General features: G+C 36.6%; 1 protein-coding gene across 1 annotated transcript; it reads left to right on the top strand.

Annotated features, from left to right (window-relative positions):
- Positions 1-1301: 1301 nt before the first annotated feature.
- On the top strand, positions 1302-25099 carry LOC122415705 (probable multidrug resistance-associated protein lethal(2)03659). Its single transcript, XM_043428075.1, has 13 exons — positions 1302-1861; positions 3026-3401; positions 3490-3621; positions 8314-8505; positions 8577-8882; positions 9111-9965; positions 12445-12642; positions 16300-17044; positions 19557-19793; positions 19983-20245; positions 21332-21771; positions 21894-22023; positions 24625-25099. Exons 1-13 carry the CDS (start codon positions 1674-1676, stop codon positions 24829-24831), a joined length of 4269 nt encoding a protein of 1422 aa, XP_043284010.1. The 5' UTR covers positions 1302-1673; the 3' UTR covers positions 24832-25099.
- Positions 25100-25935: the final 836 nt, after the last annotated feature.

The following is a 25935-nucleotide window of genomic DNA, read 5'->3' as shown; positions in this document are numbered from 1 at the left end:
CACCGCTTAACCGATATTCGCCAAATTCAATACCAACCTTCCTATTATGATTGTCTATTTATAAAAAAAAATTATTAATAAATCTTAAAATTTTCGAAAGTTAGAGCGTCGACGCCCTTTTTATGAAAATTTAAAAACGTCGTAGGATTCGTAATTTTTTACAAGTTCTGACAAAATTATCAGAGAATGAAGAGCTTGTACAGATTAACATCTGTGCAAAACGGTAGCCCTGTATCTCAAACCGTTTCCGAGTTATAAGCGTTTTAATTTTACAGTACCATAACACACACACGCGCGCACACACACGCACACATCCGGATATTTTTTTAGATATGATTTTTCGATGTTTTGGGACATTGTGAGCACATTGACATTGAAAACTGGAAAAAAAAATTTTCATCATCACATAGCTTCCTCTATGAGGAAGCAAAGATTACCCGAAAGTGGATCAATGCAGTTTCAAAATCGACTCTACCAAGACCTTGGGGTAGAGAAAATTAAAACGGTTTCACAAAAACCATGCACGACGTACGAAACGAGTCTCGACCCAACTCGTAACCACCCTTCTCGACGAACGATCAACCACAAGGAGACTAAAAAAATACAAACTCCTGGACTTACGTGAACGCTTCAACACATAATAAACACACACAAATAGACACGAAAGGACAAATATCGATGGATGCACCATGTACTACCATACACTCTACGTGCCATTTGTTCTGTTATGTTTGTTGTCCTCAAAACTATTTATTGTTATAATTAAATAACAGATTATAGTTTAACCCTAATCACTCACTCGGGGTCCAAACGACCCTATTTGCCGTGTGATTCTACCTTGTTTTACAGCAAGCAACACTGGAACGCTGTGCAACGCCATGCAACACAGTTTGCTGAAAAGCTCCCCTAGAGAATTGTGAGTAATTTGGGTTAATGAATAAAGAGAAAAAAGTTCCAAATGCAAAATGACAGTTTGATTTATTGGCACTGTACAAGAGCTCAATTGTTAAAATATTTCAAAAGGAGTCGTTTCATTGAGGAACTATAATTTTGCAGTTCCTGCCCGGTGTGATATTCTGTCCGAGAGAACTCGGCGTTATTATTGACAACCAAATAATAATAATAATAATAATATTAATAATCCGAAGGCTTTTATTAAAGATGGAAATATTATTGTTGGTCCTAAAATTTGAGCGTAACATTTGAAAAGTCAGTAACTCACTGTTCAAGCCTCGTACGGTCGTTTTGTTTTTCCAGCAACGAGTGTAATTACTTCGACATTTGCTCAGTATGCACACAGCCAGTTATGCGGCAAGAGGTCGGCTCGAAAATAGTCATTTTGAGTACCAGTAAAATCTGTGTTTGTAGCACTAAAAAAGTTTCGTCCAAGACTGATATTTACGGTGAAAAAAAGCGGGGAAATTGCTTCGATCGATTTTGGAGTTTTCCGTGGATGATGAAGGACTTTTGAAAACATTTATTCACTGCTCTTTAACGTTGTTATCAGCTTTCCCGTATCGCGTGACTTCGACATCGCAGGGAAAGTGTTCACTCGCAGAAACAGTATTTTCGCACTGCCCACGCCAATTTTCCGCGGAAATATGTTCGGAATAATTTGATTGAAATATGTCGCAGATAATAAGAGCGATTCGGCAATAAAATAAACGATCGAAATGGACGGATTGATGGGAAAAGAAAGAGAACGATGCCCACACGAAAAGGCGAACTTTTTCAGCAAATTATTCTTCTGGTGGATGAAAAGATTTTTGATTCCCGGTGCGGACACGGATTTCAAAATGGAAAATATTTTTCATCCGCTCGAGAACGATCGGACTGATAGGATCAGCGATCAATTGGAAATGTGCAGATTACACTGAATTTTTTTTCACTATTACGACGAATCACTAATCCGTAAAATTCATTGTTTCCCGTCGATTTTAATCGCGAATGAAAAATTTTACTCACCACGTTTTTCGAGATTCATCCAAAAATCTCAACTCAAGAAATGTTTACCAACCCATCAATGATACCATTTCGGAAACCCTGACGAAACTTTTCTCCATTGAGAGCAAACTCTACCAAAGTGAATCTTGACCAGAGTAATCTTCATCAAAAGTTCAAAGTCCAAAAACTGAGATTCCATCTCAACCTACCGTTCCATACTTGAATTGTGGTCTTGATTAAGTTTGGCCATGGTGAAGTTTTACCTGGTCGTGTTTGTCTCTTAAGGAGGTCACCCCGCGTGGCAGCCGGATTTTTCCGAGTTTTTTCGCGATTTTTTTGCGACGAGGAAAAAAAACGTAGACTTTTGAAATTTGGAGGGTTCATTCATTGATGTTTCAACTCTACGGTAGAATTTTTTAACTCTCATATCTCGGGTAGATTCGGTGTAAAACTACTCCATAGGAACCCCATATGTTTTCCCATGGTCTCGACGATTCCGGGGGATTGGTTTATCTGAGAGCAAAAAACTAAAGAGCGTTTTGATTTGTGAAGCAGTGACTAAAATCGTAGAGAAATATTAAATATTGAAGGATTTTTGCACTTTGAAACACAAGATTTAAATTTTCGAAAATGTTTCAAAGCGCAAAAATTCTTAAATTTTGAATATTTCTGTACGATTTTAGTTCAGGTGGTAACCACAGTTTTACAAATCAAAATACTCTTTAATTATTTGTTCCCAGATCAACCAATCCCCCGGAATCGTGGAGACCATGGAGAAACAAATGGGTTCCTGTGGACTATTTTTACACCAATGAGAGTTAAAAAATTCTTTCATAGAGTTGAAATACCAATGAATGAACCCTTCAAATTTCAAAAGTCTACGTTTTATTTCCTCGTCGCAAAAAAATCTCGAAAAAACTCCGAAAAATCCGGCTGCCACACGGGCTGACCCCCTTAACAGATTTCTTCGTTTGAGATTTTTTTGGTAGAGATGTGCCTGATAGAGTTATCAGGTGGGGAACAAAAACGGAGGCAAAAATTTCTCTCATATGCATTTGTCAATATTTTCGACCCGATACAGAGCTTGGGAAAGAGAATCGAAAAGGAATTCGGAGCGCTGGTCGGGGGTCGAGGGACACAAACGTTCAAGCTCGACGAAGCTCGGTTACGCCTTAATTTCCGTATTCTGGTTGGATCACTTGAAATGTGGCGCACGAATTTTCCTGACGAACGTAGCGTTGAGAGGTATTCAGCCGATTTTAGTAGCGGGAATAATTGACTACTTTAGGGTAAGTGGCTCGGGAACAGGGACGTCGAAAAATGTTGCTTTCCTTTACGGAGCCATTTTGGTTTCGACGAGCATACTGATTGCCGTGATTAATCATCACACGTACTTGGGAATGAGTCGAGTGGGAATGAGAGCGAGGGTCGCGTGCAGTTCTCTAATCTACAAAAAAGTAAGTATGCATTTTCGATCTTGAATTTCTCGAATTTTTTTTTTTTCAAACAAGATAATCAGAGCGACTCTCTGACTTATCTCATCAGATGTTACGATTGAACAAATCCGCTGTCAGTAGAACGACTCCTGCAGAAATACTTCAGCTGTTCAATCACGATCTCAACCGTTTCGATGTTCTCGGATCCCTCGCACACAGATTGTGGATTCTTCCGATCCAGGTGAAGTTATAATCCAACACGATTCGATACGATAAAAGATTTATTCGTATTTCCATTTTTTCGTCAATCGAGAAAATTAACTAATAATGCAAAAATGTGTTTTTTCGTTTGTTTGTTCTTCCTTCACGCCTTAACTAAGCAACCAATCTACTTGATTTTTGGCATAGAGTTAGTTGAAAGGACGGAGATTATAGGTTACTTTTGGTCCTGGAAAAAAATCAAATTCTCAAGGGAGATTTACAGGAATATTCGTAAAATTGTCCTTTCTTCACATATCCCATCAAACCAACGAAACGACTTGATTTTTGGCATAGAAATAGTTGAAAAAACGGAAAGTGAGATTGGCTACATTTGGTCATGGAAAAACATTAAGGTATTATTACAGGATGGATAGCCCAGCCGATAAATTGTACCTGATCGGAATTTCCGTACTTCGTGATGCAATAAAAATCTGAAAAAATTCAGCAACATTTGGAAAGTTATGCACTACAATTATCAACAATAATATTGCCCAAAAATTATTAATAAATTGTTTAAATAAATAATTTTTTAACAATTTTACAGCAACCCTTGTTTTTTTTTACGAATCGAATGTGCGCATTTTTCTGAATGATCATGATTTTTTCAAAATTTTCGTGGATTTTTGAAATTCCATTTTTTTAATTTTTTAAGTGGCTCTATTTGTACATTTTTGATCCAATAGCCTTGAGACTTTTCAACATTGATGGTAAATATATCTTCTAAAACATATCCAAAATTCAAATTTTTTAAAATTTTTTTACAAATTTTTTCAAGAAATTTCAAAAATCCACGAAAATTTTGAAAAAATTCATGAGCATTCGGAAAAATACACACATTTGATTCGTAAAAAAAAACAATAGATTACCGCAAAATTATTGAATAATTAATTGCTTAAACAATTTGTTATTGACTTTTGGGCAATATTAAATTGTTGTTTATAGCTTTCCAAATGTTGTTGAATTTTTTCAGATTTTTATTGCATCACGAAGTACGGAAATTCCAATCAGATATAATTTTTGGTCGAACTATCCATCCAGTTATGCCTTAAGTTCCCAAGGGAAATTTACGGGAATATTTGTATTTTTACAGTGAAAATCGCTCTCCTTTCAATATTTGAAATTTAAACGATTTAGCGGTTAATGGAAGGACACACAACATTATTTACACAAGCGTCCTTAAATAGTGCACTGTTCTATATTCACGGTCGATGTCTTATTCCTCCTGGCAAAGTTTTTCGAATTACTAGTTTGTTAATCAAGACGGTGTAGATATCAGCTTGGAATAAATTGCATATTTATTCCTGAATATCTTATTTTTCTCTGTCATCATTGATCCATTTACAGTTAGTAAAGATGAGTGGAAGCAAAAATATTTTCCAACTTTTTTTAGCGATTTCTCGAAAGGCTGGAACTTTGTAAAAAATGATCGTACGCGCGGAGCCTACAAGGACGGTACTTTGAGACCCAAAGTCGTAAATCACGAAAAAAAAGTTGTCCGAAATTTGATAAAAGCGTTGAACATTTTTGTGCTCTTTCTTCTTTTTTCGTCTCTTAAGTCCACTATTATAAAACTTTTATGCATTTTTTATGAATTTCTGTATCATGCTAGCCATACTTCTGAGGAAAACTTACTTCTACGAGAAAAATCCAGAAAACCAACTGATCATACATTTTAAAAAGAAATCGCTTGTGCTGTCATTGAAAAGAAAAACCAAACCCCGTGATCATGTTCATCCTTCTGAATAACTAAAACCCCTTAATAAAACATTGCTCTAAAAACACGTTATCGAAAAAAGCAGATCATGCCAAAAATCACAAGGAAGAATAAAAAGTGTATCGATCCTTCCCCTTAAAAATCCCTTTGAACGAACAATTCATTATAAAAAGTTATAAATAACTATTTTAAATAAACTTGATAAATTAAGGCAAGCCTCGCATCAATTATGAAAATCAATGGCTGCAGGACTTTCAATTCAAAGGAAGAAAACGTCGTCAAATAAATACAGACATGTGCCAAGTACATTGGATCACGAAAAAAAAAATTACATAAGAAAAAAAATAATGGACGCGAAAAATGAGAACGACATAAAATACAAGGATAAAACATCGCAAAAATAAAATAAAACAAAAAAAATTAGAACCCCAAAAATAAAAATAAAAAATAAAAAATAACCATGAAAAAAAATTGTAAACAAAAAAATTTGCCCGTTGTACTTGCCTAATTTTTTTTTTTCTATCAATGGCACAATCTAGTTTTCCGTATGGCGTGTGTTTGTCTAGAGATTTTCATAGCAATGTTTTATTACAAGGTTCTAGTTATCTCTGGCACACGGAGAAAACGGATTTGTTTTGTATAGTGAGGAATATATTACTTTTCAAAGATTTTCAAAGTAATTAGGCACCGATTACAAAGACCATAGTATTTTTTGAATTTTCCAATTTTTCATCCCTGCAATTCTAAACAGCTTTATGTGCATAGCAAAAAGTGATGCACGTATTAGAACTATATTTCGTTTTGCTTTCGAGTGTTATTCATCATGTCAGACCAGCACTTACCGATAAGTGGAAATGTATTGTAAATCACAAATTTTCACTGTCAGCATAGTAAATTTTATGATAAATAGACGAATATAGACCGAATACGTGTGACATTTTACCATACATATCGTTTATTTTCAGGGTTGCCCGAGCATACTTAACAATATAAACATTTGAAATGACTGAAAAGATTTTTTACTATGCTTATAGAGAAAAACGCTCTTAAGTCTTTTGAATAAAAAGGATGAGTATTGGTCTTTTTATTATGGTGGATAGAAAAATTGCTATAACTGCTCTTCGAATTAATGCTGCAACCCAGTTATATCCCGAGATACTATATTCTTAGTACTTTCCTCTAGAATTTTCGGCCTCGTTTTCTCCGTGCAGCGACTCTTCATAACATAAATGTCTTGTCTAACTAAGAGTCGCTGCCGCGACTCTAGATTAAGAAAAACGTATTTTATTGCGGAGTTTGGTTTTTCTTTGCAATGATAACGTGAGCAGTTTCTTTGTTGAAGTATATTTTCCATAGCTTTTGTTGAAATAATTTTTGACGAGGATTATTAGACACAGAGCAAATGAAGTCGGATTTTGCTCATATGACTGCCCATTTATTGGTATATTCTGGTATATGAGGGATTCTCTGTCGAACGGACCACTTTTTTTTCGACCATCTCAGATCTACCTCATAACTGGTTATATCAAAGTACTACTAAAAAGCACTCTATGTGGATTTTTTCAGATTTTTAAATTCATAATTTTAGAAAATACCGTTTTTTTTCAAATGATTATATCTCGGAAACTTGAAGTAACTGAAAAAAATGTTATCACATTTGTTGTTGTAGTTTCGTTTTAGCTTTCGAGCGGACGACTCGAAATAATTTTTACATTCTGGTAACGATGAGTTTTTACGGAAAAAAGGGGGAATTATTTTTTTATTCAGAAACAGCCATTTTTTGGCTGAAAAAATTACAGAATTTTTCAATACATCTGACGATATCGCAAAAAAATCGCCAGAGTGGCACGGATCGATCGAGGTTCTAGGGTAAAAAAAAAGAAATCACACAAATTAATTTTTTTATACCGCTACCTCGACCCGTTCCACTCTGGCGATTTTTTCGCGAGATCGTCAAACGTACGGAAAGGCTCTGTAATTTTTTCAGTCAAAAAAGACTGTTATTTTTGAATGAAAACAAATAATTGTGGTGATTTCATTTTTTTTACCCTAGAACCTCGATCCGATCTGGCGATTTTTTTGCGATATCGTCAGACGTATTGGAAAACTCTGTAATTTTTTCAGCCAGAAAAAATGGCTGTTTCTGAATAAAAAAATAATTTCCCCCACTTTAGGTAAAAAATCATCGTTACCAGAACGTAAAAATTATTTCGAGTCGTCCGCTCGAAAGCTAACACGAAACTACAACTTTTATGTAAAGACAATTTTTTTCAGTTACTAAAACTTTCCGAGATATATTCATTTCGGAAAAAAACTTTATTTTTTAAAATTATAAATTTGAAAATTTGAAAAAATTACAGTGCCTTTTAATAGTATTTCGATATTACCGCAGTTATGAAGTAGATCCGAGATGGTCGTGAAAAAAGTGCATATACATCGTGTATCATCTACCGATCTGTGTGGCACCACATATTACTAGAATCGCTAGATAATAAAACAAACAAACATTAAAAATGTGTATGCGAAAAAATGCACAATTTTTTGATGAAATTAACAACTTCATCCGGGATTTAAAATCCAGGAGGTCGCGATCGATATGAAATAAAAAATACGTCACCTTGCAAACCCAATGAACTTGTGAATTTATTTTTCCATTAAAGGGAAAAATTCCAAACCACAATTGGAAACGCGATGGCTTCTGTAAAACGTCTCAGACAACGAGCTCGCTTTTAAAAATGTAGATACTTGTTATCGAGTCTAGATTATTATTAAAGCACAAATTTTGAGAGTTTTTGAAAACCCTTTGAAACGCTATCGCTCCTGTAAAGAGTCTCTACAGAGCGACTCGCTCGAACATTAATGTACTTGTCTTGAGTCGCTCCCACGACTCTAGATAACATTATTGACTCAACTACCTTAAAATAACTGTTTTTGATTGCTCCAATAAACACGTTACAGGCAATCGTATTCGGAGGTTGCTTGTACGTTACGACAGGTCCAATGACTTTGGTGGGTTTTGGGATGCTTTTAATATTCGTGGTGCCCTTTAAATTCGTTATAAATCGATACATCAAGCGGCAGGCGAGACAAATCACGCATTTTTCTAACCGGAGAACAGAATTTATGGACGAACTTATAAACGGAATTCGGGCAAGTTTTTCATCGTTCGTTTAGCCCGAGAAGAGTCTGCGCTGCTTGAAAAGGTGCGAACTTTTTTTTAGGTCGTTAAAATGTACGCTTGGGAAAACCCTTTCGCAAGAATGATATCGAGCGCCCGAAATTCCGAAATGCGGGCTATCCGCAGGGTGAATTACTCGAGAGCGTCATCGCTGGCCATCTCAATGTTCTCGGCCAAAATAACCATCTTCGCAGCCTTGGTGTCTTACGTTCTCGTTGGAAATAATCTCACTGCCCGAGTCACGTTCACCGTAGCGCTTTACTACAGTTTCCTCTCAGATTCGGCCCTGGGATTTCCATTGGCGATCCTGCAAACTCAGGAAATCGCTGCGTCATTGAAAAAGTTACAGGTTCGCAGATCTCGTTTTGGTTTGTAAGAGCGTCGCTATTTTTACCGATTTTTCTAAAGGGAAGCAAAATCATTTGCTCAACAATTTCGTTCAACGATTAAATCAAGTTTGAACTAATGCCAAAAGTGCAATGGAACTTCTGCTCGTTTTTCGTCGCTGCGTTCCGTCGCCAAAGCTTCCCTGAAATTTCACAGATTTATAAAAACCCTTTTTCGCGAATGGTTCCAGAGTTTTTTGACGCTGGATGAGCTCCGCCCAGCGAGCTTCGTGCCGGAGAAGGGAAGAGAGCGGGATTCTTTGAACGAAAGTCACAGCAGCATTTTGAGCGCCTACGGCATCGGCCGTTTGCCGCAGATCGTAGAAACTGGGGAGAGCGACGAAGAGTCTTCGATCGTTGAAGCAGTTTATTCCTGCAGACGAGCCTTTGTGAAAATGAATAAATTATCAGCTGATCGGGGGCGCGGCGAGTGGCCACTTTGCGACGTTTCTTTCGAGGTCGACGAGGGCGAACTCTGCGCCCTGGTGGGCCGAGCCGGATCGGGGAAGACGGCTCTGCTTCATGTGCTCCTCGGAGAGCTGCCCATAGACAAAGGGCATTTGTGCATCGGTACGAAAGGCGTAACGAACTGCGATAACTTCCGACAGAAATTTCGACGCCTTCGCGACACCCCGAACATCGTGATTTCTTACGCCAGTCAAGATCGTTGGCTATTCGCCGGTACGATTCGCGATAATATCGTCTTCGGGCAGGCCTGGGAGTCCGAAAAATTTCGAAAAATCACAAAAGCCTGCGCCCTTTCGAAGGATGTGAGGAAATGGCCTCGAGGCTACTCCACCGTTGTTGGTGAACGGGGAATCGCGCTCTCTCCTTCTCAAATATCCCGCATCAATCTAGCACGAGCCCTTTATAAAAACGCCGAATTATATCTCCTCGACGATCCTCTGAGCGGCCTCGACATTCATCTTCAACAACGTTTATTCGATCAGTGCATCAGCGGCTATCTCAACGGTAAAACACGAATTCTGGTCACACACCAACCTCGACATCTCCAGTCCGCTGACACCGTCGTTCTCATTGATCGGGTGAGTGACATTTTTCTTTGGCTCAACTTTTCGCGGTCCTTCGATGACTGCGTGCTGTACTTTCATTATCAACAGAATTTCATCCGGCCTATGGGAATTCGAAGTTTGATCGAACCAAAACATTTTTACGTTGAGGGTGGATCGCGACGATACAGTGTTGCCATGCTAAACCATGTTAAAAATATTAAGAATTTCAAAACTATAGGGATTTCATAAAATTTGGTAAATGTATGCTTAAGGAGGGTGGCTAGCGACGATACAATGTTGCCATGCTGAACCATGCTAAAAACAAAAAAATTCAAAAGTTCAGAATTTTATAAAATTTGATGAACACATGTTTTAGTGCCAAATTTGAGAATACAAATTTTTAAAGATTTTTCTTCTGTACAGTTATCGAGTAATTGATCACTAAAGTTCACGTGTATAAGCATAGCGTTTCCATATATAGGGGAACATGGGGCAAAGTGGCCACATGGGGCAAAGTGGCCACCCACTTTTTATGTTTTTTGAGAAATTGATAGCTATTTGAGGCAGAGGGTGCGAATTACTGATAAATGTCTATTTTATTTTAATTGACAAAAATCGTACTTATAATGGACTTCATCTTCATCAATACCTGCACATACAAGGTGTGCGCCCATTTTAGGCATGTTTCGCAGCGAATTCAATCTTTGGAGGAATGCGAATAAAGTTAATCGCAGAAAATACACGCAACGTCCGCCGCAGACAAGAATTTTTCTTTTTTCATGATGTCTTTTTTCTTACTCACTAGATTTGCGCGATACGACAGACTCGTGATAATGGCGGTTTTCCCACGATTTGCCCCCGATAAGAACGGGCTTTTGCCACTGGTAATGGCAAAATTTATCCAAGTATTCCGACTAATTCTTTTTTCATCCCATCGAAGGAGGGTACCTACTATGCCTCGTTTCTTTTCGGTTTATCGCGGCCTTCAATGTTCCATGCGGGAACAGTCTATTACAACGTCTATTTAACCAGAAGTGACAATTATCGATTTTCACCGCATTTGAGAGGGTGGCCACTTTGCCCCAAAAAATTTTCTCGACCAAATGAGGAAAAAGAGGATGAACAAAGAGTTTTAAGATTCAACAATAGTCGAAAGATCATTTATTATCTGATAAAGTGGGCTGGATATTCATTTTCGGCATGAAAAAAAATTTGGCAAAATTTATCGAAGTATTCTGACTAATTTTTTTTTCATCCCATCGAAGGAGGGTTCGTACTATGCCTCGTTTCTTTTCGTTTTATCGCATCCTTCAATGTTCCATGCGAGAACAGTCAATTCCAACGTCTATTTAACCAGAAGTGACAATTATCGATTTTCATCGCATTTGAGGGGGTGGCCACTTTGCCCCAAAAATTTTTTTTTTCAAAATTCGAGCAATAAGGAGGTGGAATCAGTTTGGGGACATAAAAATAAGTAAATGACCATGTGCTACCCGACAAAACTCCTTAAATTCCTTAAGTGGGCCACTTTGCCCCATACTCCCCTATAGCTATACATTCCGGGCATAAGAAATGTGTTTTAATGCGTAATTACTCGATAACTAAGCAGAAGAAAATTTTGAAAAAAATTGTGTCTTTGCACTTGATGTTGAAGAACATTGTCACCAAATTTGATCAATTTCTTATCATTTTGACGAATGTAGCCACCCTCCTTAAAAAATACAAAAGACAATATAAATTTTTTTAGATTTTTCTACCACATAGTTCTCGAGTAATTGAACACTAAAGTTCACGTTTATAAGCATAGAGTTTACATATATACAGTTATACATCTCGTGCATAAGAACTTCGATTTAACGCTCAATTATTCGATAACCATGTGGTAAAAATTTTTTTTTTTTAATTGTACTTGTATACTTGATGCCAAAGAATTTTATCACCAAATTTTATCAAATTCTGATTATTTTGATTTTGTGATCCACCCTCCTTAAAAGTCACTCTTGGTCACTTAAAAGTTCCTTTTCGCAGAGGATCATCGATCTAGTATTAATTTTGGCAAATGGTGTGTGTGTGTGTGTGTGGTGGTCAGTTTTTACATTTTTTTAGTATTGGAGTCCCTCCCCCTTCAAAATTGCATGGAATATCACATTTTTTCATGATAATTAATGTAAAAAAAAATTTTTGAACAATTTTGAGGTGGAGCCGTGATTCGAAACAATTACCTTAGTTTTTGTGTTGGATTATCGGTAATGTCAATGAATCCTTGGCTAACTTTCTCGCAATTTGCTATACGAAAAGCTGCATGTTTTCACTCTAGTATAATTAGTGTGGGTATAAAAAAATCATGGAATTTAATATTCGAATAATGAATTATGAAAATGCGAAAAATAATGAACGTTGACGAAGTTACTCGGAGATAAATTTACTTTTATTTAATTTTATATTTTGTTAATTTTATTCATTTGATAATTTATTTATAATAACAATCAATTTGATTTGTCGCCCTTTACAGGGATTGGTTAAGGGACAGGGAAGTTTTGAGTTCCTCAGTGAATCAAACTCCGATTTCATCCGTCTATTGAAAGTTCTCCGTCAACCGTGTTACGATGAAAATAATCGATCAGAAAATATAGCGAATGACAGAAGTGGCGAGGAAACGGAACTAGAAGAATTCGAGTTTTTCGAATCGCTTTCACCGATCGATAGTGCGGTACGATATTTTTATTCTACAAAAATGAATTACCCATAACTGATTCAGAATTTTCGAACCTTTTTCACTGCAATTTTTTCACTCCGATCGATTCACGATTTACGAATTTCCACCGCAGTCATCGTTTCAACCCCACTTTTCGGGAGCTCGCACGATATTTCGATTACCTGATTTACATGTTTTCCAACGAAACGACTGCTGAGCTCAAAGATGTTGTTAAATTTCTCGGAAAGTTAGATTTTTGAAAAATTTCAAATATTCCTTCATTATCCTTTCAATAATAATGCGCAAACTCGATAAATTGAAGCAATTAATAAAAAAATCAAAAGTGAAACTTCTTACTAATTAGATAGAGATTAATCAGTCGTACTTTCTTATATTGAACCAGGGATAACGATTGAGAATAGCAAGGATGCGGGTGGGATATCAAATGAAATGAAAACTTCCAAGAAACCTTTTCAAATGTATTCGACAAATAATTTACATTTATTTGAAAAAACATGAATAGATTATGACAATTCACTAGCCAAAAAGTCAATGCGAGGTTGATTTTCAGGTCTGAAGAAATGGACAATGAAATCTCCACTCGATATCACTGGTAGAGTTCCCAAATATTTTTTAAGCAATGCTGCACCGGCTGGTAATTTACAGATTTCTAACTACAACGGCTTATGCCGTGAGAAAGGTTCGAAAAACTCGATGACGTCATAAATTGGCATATTCGTGTATATAAGAGTCCGGCAGGATTCGCGTTGACTTTTCTTTTACACGTTTTTAGTTTTTCTTTTAAACGTGGATTAACGTTCATTCGGTGAAAAAAAGGCCCAATTCAAAGAATTTTTTTGGGCTCTACAGATAATACAAATTTATTTTATTCATTACAACATCATAATACAATATTTGAACAATATTTCCTGAATTTTCAAAACGCAAATATCAATAAGTAACTCGATGGCAGCAGAGGTACTTCGGAAAAAAGTTGTCCACGAGTGAACAGTACAAATCTAAATTCCGATTCTTTTAAAATTTGTCATATTACTTGCTTAGATAATTGACCAGAGTGCAGATCTACCAGAGATTCCTTTCAATTTTTCATAATTATTAATTCTACAATAACAAGCTCATTTTTAAACGAAACGGTGTTTATGCTTCTAAAAGTGTCGGAAAAAATGTTTAAATGGAAAAACAGCCTTCTGTAGATATCTGATCAATTAAGTAAGGAAGGAGAATGCCAAATTTCTAAAAAGTCAGTCGAGTTGATTTGGAGTTGTACTGTTCACCAGTGGACAACTTTTTTCCGAAGAACCTCTGAAGATTTGTTACCAACGACTTGATTATTGATATTTGAGTTTTAAATCTCACAAAATATTGATCATAAATCGTATTATGACGTAACAATCAATAAAATAAATTTGTATTATCTACAGCGTCTAAAAAAAATCTTAATTTGGGCTTTTTTCACCGAATTAACGTTACCCCGCCCTTAAGGTATTGCTTTAACGAAATCGAATATTCTACAAATAACTGATTTTAAATAGCTGTAAAGTAAAAGTGGATGAAAGAGATTGGCAAAATTCCAGGTCAGGTAACCGAACATTTAATAAAGAATTAAAACTTATTGACGATAAAAGTTGGAAAAATGGCAGAAGCAGAAGCTTTTCACATATAACCGCGACTTCTCAGAATTTAGCAATCAGTCCAAATTTCGAGTGCCCTGGTTTTGCGCCACCAAAAAATACGCTCATGCGAAAGGAATACCTTAATACTCGGCTTGAGTCCGCTATACTTACAATTAGCATATAACGCACTACACGGAGAGACTTTTATACGAATATTTCGGATGAATTTGCTAGAAAAATTTGCTATGTTTTGTAGCAGCACTGTTGTATACGCCTTTCTATTACATTTCACCAAAGTGCATAGTAATTTTGATGCCGAAAGCAGTTCTCTCAAATTTTACTTGTACGACAGGCAAAATTTAGGTCTGCGACATTCTTACATCGAACGATGTATCGATATCTGAATGTCACTCGTGTCTTTGGCGAAATGTTAAAAATGTTTGGTGAATTGAATTGTACGAATTGCTTGAAATTGTACTATGTGCCACTGGTTAATTTTCATGTTTATACTCGCAACGCTTCATATAATTGGTGGGCTCATGAATTTTGCCATGTTATTGAGCAAAATTCAGTGCGGTAAAAGGGAAAATACGAAACTATGCAATTTTTTGTCTAGCACAGAGAAACGACTGCTATGTTATCTTCTAAATTTTCATCAAATCATTTCATTATTTACTATGTTTTTGATGAAAATTCGCTCGGTGTTCATTTTGCTTCCTCATAGAGGAAGCTATGTGATGATGAAAATTTTTTTTTTCCAGTTTTCAATGTCAATGTGCTCACAATGTCCCAAAACATTGAAAACTCATATCTAGAAAAAATGTCCGGATGTGTGTGTGAGTGTGCGCGCGTGTGTGTGTGTGTTATGGTACTGTAAAATTAAAACGCTTATAACTCGGAAACGGTTTGAGATACAGGGCTACCGTTTTGCACAGATGCTGATCTATACAAGCTCTTCATTCTCTAATAATTTTGTCAGAATTTGTAAAAAATTACGGATCCTACGACGTTTTGAAATTTTCATAAAAAGGGCGCCGACGCTCTAACTTTCGAAAATTTTAAGATTTATTAATAATTTTTTTTTATAAATAGACTATCATAATAGGAAGATTGATATTGAATTTGGCGAATATCGGTTGAGCGGTGTAAATTTTATGATTTTTTGAATTTTACGAAAATATGAGTTTTTCAAAAAATCGTCTAACCGCTTGAATTTTTGGAAATTTTGTAAGATATTGTGTATAAGTCTGTACTTCCTCTATACTTTCCAGCAAGGTTTTCGGAATTATTTAATTTCAATGTAAATAGAAAAACGATGAAAATTGAAAGTTGCAAACTTTTTTCTGATGGCTCGTCATTTAGTTTTTTAATAAATTTAAGCAAAGAGATAAATTATTAAAGTTCGTAAAAGAAGATAGAGAAAATACATTTTTTCCTTGTATACAAAAAAAATGCTGCAAATTAAAATTTGCAAATTGCTTCCTCAAGATGGTCAAGATGCACGATGCTCAAAGCTTCCTCTATGAGGAAGCCAAAATGAAAAATATAGCACCTCACAGAGTAAACTTTGAGCATCGTGCATCTTGAGCACCGTGCATCTTGACCATCTTGAGGAAGAAATTTGCAAATTTTAATTTGCAGCATTTTTGATATAGTACAGCGCATTATTTACTATGAACCGTGGTAATGGTTTCCTAAACTTTTGCATTATTTAACACACTCTGTAACGATTATTATTATAGTATCAATGTGGTCCCACGTTACTATAAAAACATAGTAATTTTTGCTATAAAAGTCTCTCCGCGTACGCTACGAACCTACCCCCTGATTCGTAGCCTCTGGTTCCCCCACGACGTATCCTAACCATCCCCCTCGCGCGATGATCACTTCCGTAACGCTCGAAAATTGTAGCCCCCCTCAGTAAAGAAGTTTCACTTAAAAAATGAATAATTGCGAGGAATAAAAAATGTTTAGGGATTCTCCGGTTGAACCGCTTCTCCTTCATTGCACAGAGATATTCATCGATTTTTTATCGCAGAGCATGGACTGGTCCGGTCGAAATAGTTTGGGATCACGCACGAGCATCGAAAGCTCGAGGACGAGTATGCCAGGTCGAATATCCTGGAGAGTTTGGTTCCATTTTCTGGTCGCTGGAAGTTCCCTATTCGGGATGACGGTGTTGATTGGCATATTGATAACAGCGCAGACATTATTGACGGCAACAGATTATTGGATGAGTTATTGGAGCAATTTGGAAACTGCGCGGAGGAGTTTGTGCGAAGGTTCAAGAATACTGGAGAAAAACAAATATCGCGAGTTCACAAACGACACGATATTTTCTTACTTCGCGTTGCTCGACGAAGAAGGATTTTTGCGGAGAGAATCGGCGGTGTATTTCTATACATTTCTCGTTTGTTGTTCCGTCGTTTTTTATCTTGCTCGGAATTTCCATTTAACGTCGATTTGTGCGAGGGCCAGCAGCCGAATCCACGACGAAATGTTCGAGAAAATACTCCGAGCTACGATGAGATTTTTCAAGGTCAATGAACCGGGGCATATCGTTTGTAAATTTTCCAACGATGTCAGCACGATGGACACATCATTGCCGGATGTTTTGCTCGAAGTTAACCGAGCCGGGCTCCTCACGATCGGAGCCTTCGTCACCGTCGCTGTCACCAATCCTTGGATGATATTACCGATGCTCATTCTGTTCCCCATTTTTTACTGCTTGATGAAATGTTATTTCAGATTTTCCCGTGGCATTAAATCCCTCGAGGACGATTGTGAGTATACCGAAACATTTTACGTTGTCTTCAATCATCCCCAGGCTCTCACGAGGTGAAACTTTTACGCGGTGCGATTAAGATTCGGATGAGGAAAAGACTGATACTGTTTTTCTATGAGTTCCCTTATGGCTCATCGTATAAATATAGCATTAATTATAAATATTCAGGATAGATAATGCTAGTTTTAACAATAAGTGATAGGGGAGACCGGAGCAAAACGGGATACCCGAAAAATGAGAGAAATATTTGTCTTTTTTTTCAATTTATTTTATACTTGATCGAAAAGAACATGAAACATATTTTTTCCAAAATATCTTGTTTTTTCGGATTTTGATTTTCTTTAAAAAAATTCGTTTTTTTCAAATTCTCTTTTTTTTACATCACTTCCAAAGTGAAAATGTTTTTGCACAGATATACAGAAAGTTTTATCTGCGATTACTGCCTTGCAGATTACTGTTTACGATATGTTTGCGCGGATCATCATGTGTGGTTACACTTGACATGAATCATCTGCCCACTCCGCACAATTTTGACACTGAATCCATGATTCAGTGGATAAAGAATACAAATTTTAACAAAATAAACATTGGCAATCTTCTTTATTATTCATATCATTAATTTTTAATTGAATTACAGAGGGTGCGTTCGACGTACGTTAAAGCGTTATTGTAAGCGTTGAAAGCGCTCATAGCGTGCACTCGACTTACGTCTGAGCGCTGTAAGCGCTGAGATCGCTTTCAACGCTTACAGCGGTAAGTCGAAAGCGCTCGGTTACAGGTACAAAATGCACCCAAAGTGCATTGAATTAAAATCATAGTAAAAAAAAAATTTCATGAGTTTTTGAGGGGTACCCCGTTTTGCCTCGGATTTTTTTTTTGAAAATTGAAAAGAATTCCAGGGCATTTCTTAGTTTTTGGGAGTAAAAAATAGACAGAGCTTCCCAAACTTCTGAAAAGTTCAATATTTCCTTAGGCATCCCATTTTGGCCCGGTCTCCCCTATTTGCTGATGGTCCCGTCGTCCCGTCCAACTTCTAGTCATCGAAACTTTTTTTTTCTTTTTTCTTTTTATCTTTTTGTTATTTTATTTTAGTTAATTATCTTTCGCGAGGTGTAAACGCAACTACTTCCATTTTTTGTTTAATTTTATCCAAAAACACTAATGATAATTGATATGTATTAATGAACAATGCACCCCGGTTATAGTTTGAAAATTCTACACCAGATTTCTCACAAATTTTGTCAGATCCCAATAGCTGGACACGGGAGTAAACATATCCTCTGGATGAAATATCCTGAGACACAATATTCTCTATAATTTTGTTTAATGATTTTTTAAATTTGTTTTACACAATTTTATTATAACACACACACACACGCAACCCAAACATCCAAACAAAAACACGCACACGCACAAAAAAACAAACATACAAACAATATTATTTTTATTATTAATAAATATTGCACATAAAAATATCCAAGACAATCAGTCTTACAAGTGCAGGATATTTTTAAATCGAGGATACTATGTCATTAGGATATTTTGGCTCGGATATTTTGTCTCAGGATCTTTTGATCGTACATCAAATCGCCCGTCATCAAATCAGTGCTGACCTTATGTCGTGTAGTCGCTTATACGAGCGAAATACCTGGGAATAGAGCAAAAATGCATAGGACCAATATTGCAGAGCAGAAAATATCCCAAATAAAATCTTGGACAATATTTTTGTAGGCAGAGAGTCTCGAGCGGATTGAAAAAACTTCGAAACGTTTGCAGTCCTCGAAAAGCACTCGGACGGCTCCGAAGCCGAACCCGAACTCTCTACAAAAAATTGATTTTAATTTATAGTATAAAGAATACAAGTGCATGCGAATAGATTGGCGAAATTTCAGGTCAGGTTATCGAACATTTAATGAAGAATGAAAATTTCAAAAATCATCAAATTTATACGGGAACTTACGGAGATTCCATCATCACCACATTTCTATTCAATAATTGCTGAATATCTTTAAATTCCTGATACAAACTGTCTCCCAGATAGAACAAAAAATGTAAAGAATCCATAGCGATGATAAAAAATAAAGAGTTATCGAATGTTGAAAAATGATATTAACGATAGAAATTGGAACAATGGCAGAAGCAGAAGCTTTTCCCATACAACAGCGACTTTTCAGAAGTTAGGAATCAGTCCAAATTTCGAATGTCCTAATTTGCGACACCAAAAAATACGGTCCTGCGAAAGGAATACCTTAACTACTGCAATAACGTAGATGAATAGAACTTTTCTCTAGGCAATCGCGTCCTCTAAAAAATTGCTTCCTTGCATTTTGACACTATCCACAGTCGTTTCGACGGATGAGTAAAACGTCGATGAACCGCGTGAGTCATCGCAAAAAATGAGTTGGTTGAAGCGCGATTCAAAAGAGTATTGATTTCGAAATTCAGGCGCTCAAATTTCAACCAGAAAGTAAAAGCAAATTTTGATCGAACTGCATATTCACCGTGCGCAGGTCGAAGTGCAATCATCACGCAAATAAACGCAACTCTTGAAGGATTAACGACGATAAGGAACAGTGATCCCGGTGTTCGTGAAATCTTGAGAAGGCAGTTTGACAGCTACTTGGACATTCATTCGGGCACGTGGTTCCTGAAATCCGCTGCGGACGCGGCTTTCAGCATGTGGCTCGATCTTTTCATTTGCATCTTTATAGCTTGCGCTTGCTTCATACCGATTCTCCTCGATCACGGTACGTCGCGGTTTCATTTATTCAGAAATATTCATCGTGCGAGGGTCTAAACGGGAAAGCAAAAAATCAGTTGGTCAGGTCCTTCAACGGTTAGCATTCCTTTGTTTGGGGACTTTCTTTCGATGAAATAGTTTTTGGTGAGCTTCAAAGAATAACTGAATTCACGAGGGAACAATTTTGTTCCTTCAGGAGACGTTTTCGACGGAACGGTCGGTCTCGCCATTTGGCAATCGCTCCAATTGCCCGGTTTGCTTCAAAACGGGCTGAAGCAGTGGATCGAAGCCTGCGGATACGTGACAGCAGTCGAGACAATCTTGCAGTACAGCGATGTCAAGTCCGAAGGTTCCCAAGTCTTGGACGATCCGCTGCCTTCCAATTGGCCAATGAAAGGACGATTAACCATGAAAAATGTTTTTCTTCGTTACAATGAAAATACTTTGCCAAGTATCAAAGTAAGTTTTACCTGCCGCTTCGAGAGTTTGCTGAAAAATACTAAATTCGCTGTGTTATTTTTTCTTGGGCACCTTAGCAAAGAGCGTGCATATTTTTCAACGTTGTCCATATTGTTTTATAATTTTATATTTTGGTGACCTCTTTGAAAAATGAGGGGCAATTATTATTTTCACGACAAAATATCATACGACAAAATATCACTACGACAAAATATTACACGACACAATATTACCGCGACAAAATATCACACGACACAATATCACCGCGACAAAATATCACACGACAAAAAAAACACACGAGGCGAACGTTGCGCTCCTTGGCTGGGCTACTCCGGGGATTTTTTCCTTAAAATTCCGCCCATTTACTTTTCAAGAATTTTCTTTTTTCATTGTTCAATTTAAAAAAATAAAAGAAAAAAGTTCTTGAAAAGTAAATGGGCGGGTCTCCCCGGAAATTACAATGTTTTTGGTAAAAACCTCCAATATGGGCGATATAGAAACCTAACCATAGTAATTTTTCCACTTTTTTTCACTCCGCGTAAATGTTCAAGCGCGAATGAAATTCTGCTATGTACCGTAGCCAATTTTCGAACATTTCGGCGGATCGGCCATACTCGTATTCGAGATTTTGGGATTTTACATCTGTAAAAAAAGCAATGCTGACATTTTTATTTGAAAACGACACGAAAATTACAACGTTTTTGATAAAATCTCCAAAATGGGCGATCTATATTGGATTGTGGAAGCAGGTTTCGAAACATAGGTACAAAGTTAAAGCATAGCAATTATATATTTTATTCAATGAACTTTACTCTGAGAGATCTACCGATTAACTGAACGTTGCAGTGGTCGAAAAAGTGAGTCTAACTCCAACGACAAAGGGCCTCGTGTGTCGACCTCTTTCTTGATCTGTATATTAATTTTATGAACAAACTTGTACGACTGCGAGCACGCTCTCATGTGTATTGTTTAATATCAAGTTTAATTACTATGCTGAGGGATTATTTTTGCTCATATTCCAATAATATAGAACCCTAACACTATGGTGTCATGGTAATTTTTACAATTATTTCTCTCCGTCTACAGGATGTGAATTTAACGATCGAATCGGGCTGGAAATTGGGAATAATTGAATCTCCAGCAGCAGACAAAAGTTCTCTGATATCGGTGATACTCCGTTTGGAGAATGAGGCTTTGAGCGGCGAGATAATGATCGACGGAAGAGACACATCGAGGATTGGGCTGGAGGAACTCCGTTCCCAAATATCCGTCATACCTCAAGACTCGATATTGTTTTCGGGGACATTGCGTTACAATCTCGATCCTTTGGATCGTTACGAAGACGATGTTCTATGGGAAGCTCTTAAGGACGTTGAGTTGGCCCATTTGAACTTGGACCTTCCGGTTATGAAGGGCGGAGCGAATTTCTCCGTTGGTCAACGACAATTGGTTTGCCTGGCACGTGCCATCCTCAAAAACAATCGAATTTTAATAATAGATGAAGCCACTGCGAACATGGAAGCGAGGTAAACCCCGCGGAATGAGTTCATGAAATTTTTTACTATTTTTTCAAAAGCCACACCATTTTTTCCTCTTTCGCTTATCACGCCGAATTCCCGTGGAAAATAATAGATAATTCAATTTCTAGGACCGATGCCATCATTAAAAAAGTTTTTAAAACGAAATTCGCCAGACATACGGTAATCACCGTATCCCGAAGACTGCCAACGGTTATCCAAAGCGATCGTATTTTGGTGATGAGCGACGGTAAAGTTTCTGTACGTACACAATTTCAATGCTTGTTTCTATCGACATCTTATTTTTTCATACTAACCGCGGCTGGTTGCAAATTCTTGAAAGGGAAGCAGAACGTATTGTGAGAGATTTCGAGAAAGGAACAGCGATGAATAGCAGAATAACCGTTCTCTTATCGCTCTATTAAAAAAAAACTGTGCTCTTAAAATCTTTACTCCGAAATTCATCATATCTCTTCGTCTACTCATGAATAATCCATGATCTTTAATATTTCTACTCATGATGAGATACGTTCTGAAATCACCATAAGCAGAGATATTGGGGATTAAATATCATACCCGAGTAGATATGTTAAGGAGGGTGGATAGCGACAATACAATATTGCCTAAACCATGTTAAGGGTGGGGGGGGGGGGGGGGGGGGTGGGGGTAAGGTCAAATCATACGAAAAAAGCCATGTTTTTGTGAATTTTTTACTGACGACACAGTGAAAATATCTTTACTTAACCAGTGGTACATTGAAGTTTGATATTTATGGAGAATACCTTCTCGTAACTCGCCGCTGGATCATCCGAAATCAAAAAATTAAAATTCATTCGTTAAATAATAGTTTTCCCCAGGTAACGCTAGGAGGGTTTTTCGAATTTCGAATTTTTCAATTTTTCCGACCACTTTGAAGGGAAAATCACAATTTTTTGAGAAAAAATTGGCTAATTTCTTATTGCAAAATGAAAATTATTAACAAAAAAAAACTCTCCAGCGTTACCTGGGGAAAACTATTATCTAACGAATGAATTTTAATTCTTTGATTTCTGATGATCCAGCGGCGAGTTACGAGGGGCACCGACTTTGAAAACGTGAGTTGTGGGAAAAACGCTTTAAAGTTTTAAACACTAGATATTATGCATTCAATTTCAAAAATGAAAAAAAAATGAAAAAAAAATTAAATACCTTACCCCCCCCCCCCCCCCCCTTAAATACATTAAAAATTTCAAAATTATAAGAATTTAATAAAATTTGGTGAACATATTCTTTAGTGCCAAATTTGACAATACAAATTTTTTAAGATTTTTCTAGTTATCGAGTAATTGATCACTAAAGTTCACGTGTATAAACATAGCGTTTCCTATATATTCAGGGCATAAGAAATCTGCTTTAATGCGTAATTACTCGATAACTAAGCAGAAGAAAATTTTGAAAAAAATTGTGTCTTCCCACTTGCAGTTGAAGAAAATTATCACCAAATTTCATCAAGTTCTTATCATTTTGACGAATGTAGCCACCTTCCTTAAGGAGCGGAGTTGTTATCGAGAATAGCTATCGATAGAGTTGTTAACTAGCAGCTATATCATCACAGCTCTACACGATAACAACTTCGCTCTTTGAGCATGTATTTAGAGGAGAACTTTACTGTTATTGAATACATTACTGACTGAGAGTAGAATTGTTGACTTGCTGCAACACAACTCGACTCTTACAAATCTACACGGAGAGAAAATTTCACTAAAAACTACTATGGTGCCATAGAAGTAGGGTTCTGTATCGGTAATATTTATTAATTCTTACAAACATACATAGTAATTTTTGTGAAGCGACTCGATGAAAATTGATGAGTGATGTCAAAATAAATACATCGGTACACATGTATACCGGTATATTATCGTACAATCGCGAATGAAATTGTGTTATTTACCATATTAAATTTCTAAACACTTTGGCGTATGATCGATGCTTGTGTTCGAGCTCCTCAAATTTTACTATGTTTAACTGTAAATTTCAATTTTGAAAACAATACTAAGTATAACAAAACGGCATGATAATTCTACTTGACAGTTCATCATCGAGTCAACATAAATTTTACAACGTTTCCTTGGTGAACTATGTTAGGAAAAAATAGCACAGTTTAAACCTTTGTCACAGCAAAATACGCAATTTAAAAATTTTCATTCAGAATTGACTTGGAAATTACAATATTTTTGGTAAAAACTTTCAAAATGGACGATATAGAGCCCCAATATTATGGCAGCATAGTAATTCTTACTATTTTTTTCTCTCCGTCTACTCGATAAAATTTCCACTCGAAAGATTTTTATTTTATGTATGAATCACGTCTCTACTCTTTAACATTTTTAGGCGAATACACTGAAGATTAATGACAAAAGAGGGGACGTATTGATTTTCAAATTTGAGAGTAGAGCTGTTAGGAGCAGCGTTGTTTTTGAGTAGAGCCGTAATTAAAGAGGACGGTTGTTATTCTGCCCGATGAACAACTCCGAAAAATGAGCTTTTTGGATTCTTCTTTTTTACACTTTCCATTGAAATCCCATCTCAATTAAATTTTTATCTTTTTCATTCTTCATGTAAACTTCCGTCCGGAGTTCCAACTGAAAATTTCGAAATCGCGAGATTCTTTGAGACGGTTTGACCGATTTAAAAAAGGCTCTGTCAGCCGATTTTTTCCATCGTCTTTGCTAACAGAGCTTTTTTTTATCAGTCAAACTGTCTCAAAGAATTTCGATTTTGAAAGTTCCAAGTGAGGTTAATCGACTGATCCATACTTTTAAGCATTTAACATCGCTCGCATGGAAAAAGAGAAGGGAAAAATAAACTTTTTCAACGATCCAGGAATTCGGCTGCCCTTACGAGCTCATACGCCTCAATCCGGGGGGTCCTTTCGCCCAAATGATTCAGGAGACTGGCCCGATGATGGCAGAACGTTTGACGGGATTGGCGAGGGCTGCTTGCCTCGAACAGCCCGCGCAGCACAGTTTGGATCTCGACAGTTTGAACCTGCTCGAAGAAGGAGCGACAACTGATTTTCATGAAGATTGAAATGTTTCAGTTCGAGGCGAATCGTCGCACCGTTGCGTACGCCGCGTTTGCTGAATCGTGCGTGATAATACACGCTTTTCCTTGTCCTTATACAAATGTCGTAAAAAAAATTTATTTTTAGAAATAACGACACATTTTAAGTGGTACTTAGACCGAAAGTTATTCGCAAACTATAATTATTTAGTCTTTATTCGTTAAGTTAATCGCCGATAAAACAATCTATTTACGAAGAAAATAAATACGAGAAATAAGTGGCTGTTAACACGTATCCGGGTGACACCTACTTTGAACGTCGTTCGCCCTCATTGCGTAGAACAAATTTTCCGCGGAAGGGTTGAATTCGGATTAGTATATTATTCACTAGCTTTTTATCGAAGCTCTCTTGACGTTTTCCATTCCTAGGAATATGAAACATTATTTTATTTTTCCATTCGTTTTTCAGTATTTCCTTAAATTTTTCTACAGCTCTATCGATCTTATTCCTAATATCACGAGTGCTAGGACAGACTAATTTTTTTAGATCCACAAGGCTTTTTTTATCTCTGGATATTCAAACTATTTGAAATCATCGTTCCAAGGCAACGATAACGCGCGAAATTATTCAACTATGGTATAAGAAATTGGTTTCTTATTTCGATTGGAGCCCTCTTCGTTTTACCTTCCCTCGGCTCATTTACGAAACATTATTATTCTTAACAAATATTTGAAACAAAATTTATTCTTTTTTTTACCTACCTTTCTTATATGTAGAAAATAACGAGAATTCAGCACGGAAAAAAGACTTGCAATGACTTGCAATATTCGAAAAGTATTATCTCGACAACGCCTTGAGTGATGTACTTTACTTTTTCAGGATATTAGCAAGAAATACTTGAATAGTTAATGCGGGAATTAATGCCAGCAGTGAACGTCTAGAAATTCATTCTTACTTTAGGCTCGCATTTTCGGACTGCGCAAGTGACGAGCCGAATTTGACATTCGTGACTCAATGAAAATTTCAAAAAGTGATAATACTGCTTCGAATCTCAGGATTTTATTAGATCGAAAAATCAACGTGAATTTCACACCGATTCGAAACGAAAAAAACATTTGGTTATTCTTTCA

Source organism: Venturia canescens, chromosome 9 (assembly GCF_019457755.1).
Source record: "Venturia canescens isolate UGA chromosome 9, ASM1945775v1, whole genome shotgun sequence".
Taxonomy (NCBI): Eukaryota; Metazoa; Arthropoda; class Insecta; order Hymenoptera; family Ichneumonidae; genus Venturia; species Venturia canescens.
The sequence above is the reverse complement of the archived record's forward strand: the minus strand, read 5'-3'. Positions and strand labels throughout refer to the sequence as shown.

What these genes read in the sequence shown, in the direction of transcription:
- LOC122415705 (XM_043428075.1), top strand. Translation starts at nt 1,674, where the DNA reads ATGGACGGATTGATGGGAAAAGAAAGAGAACGATGCCCACACGAAAAG. An exon ending in TAAATCCCTCGAGGACGATT is followed by an intron (nt 17,045 to 19,556) that starts GTGAGTATACCG and finishes CACCGTGCGCAG; the next exon opens with GTCGAAGTGCAATCATCACG. An exon ending in TGAGCGACGGTAAAGTTTCT is followed by an intron (nt 22,024 to 24,624) that starts GTACGTACACAA and finishes TCAACGATCCAG; the next exon opens with GAATTCGGCTGCCCTTACGA.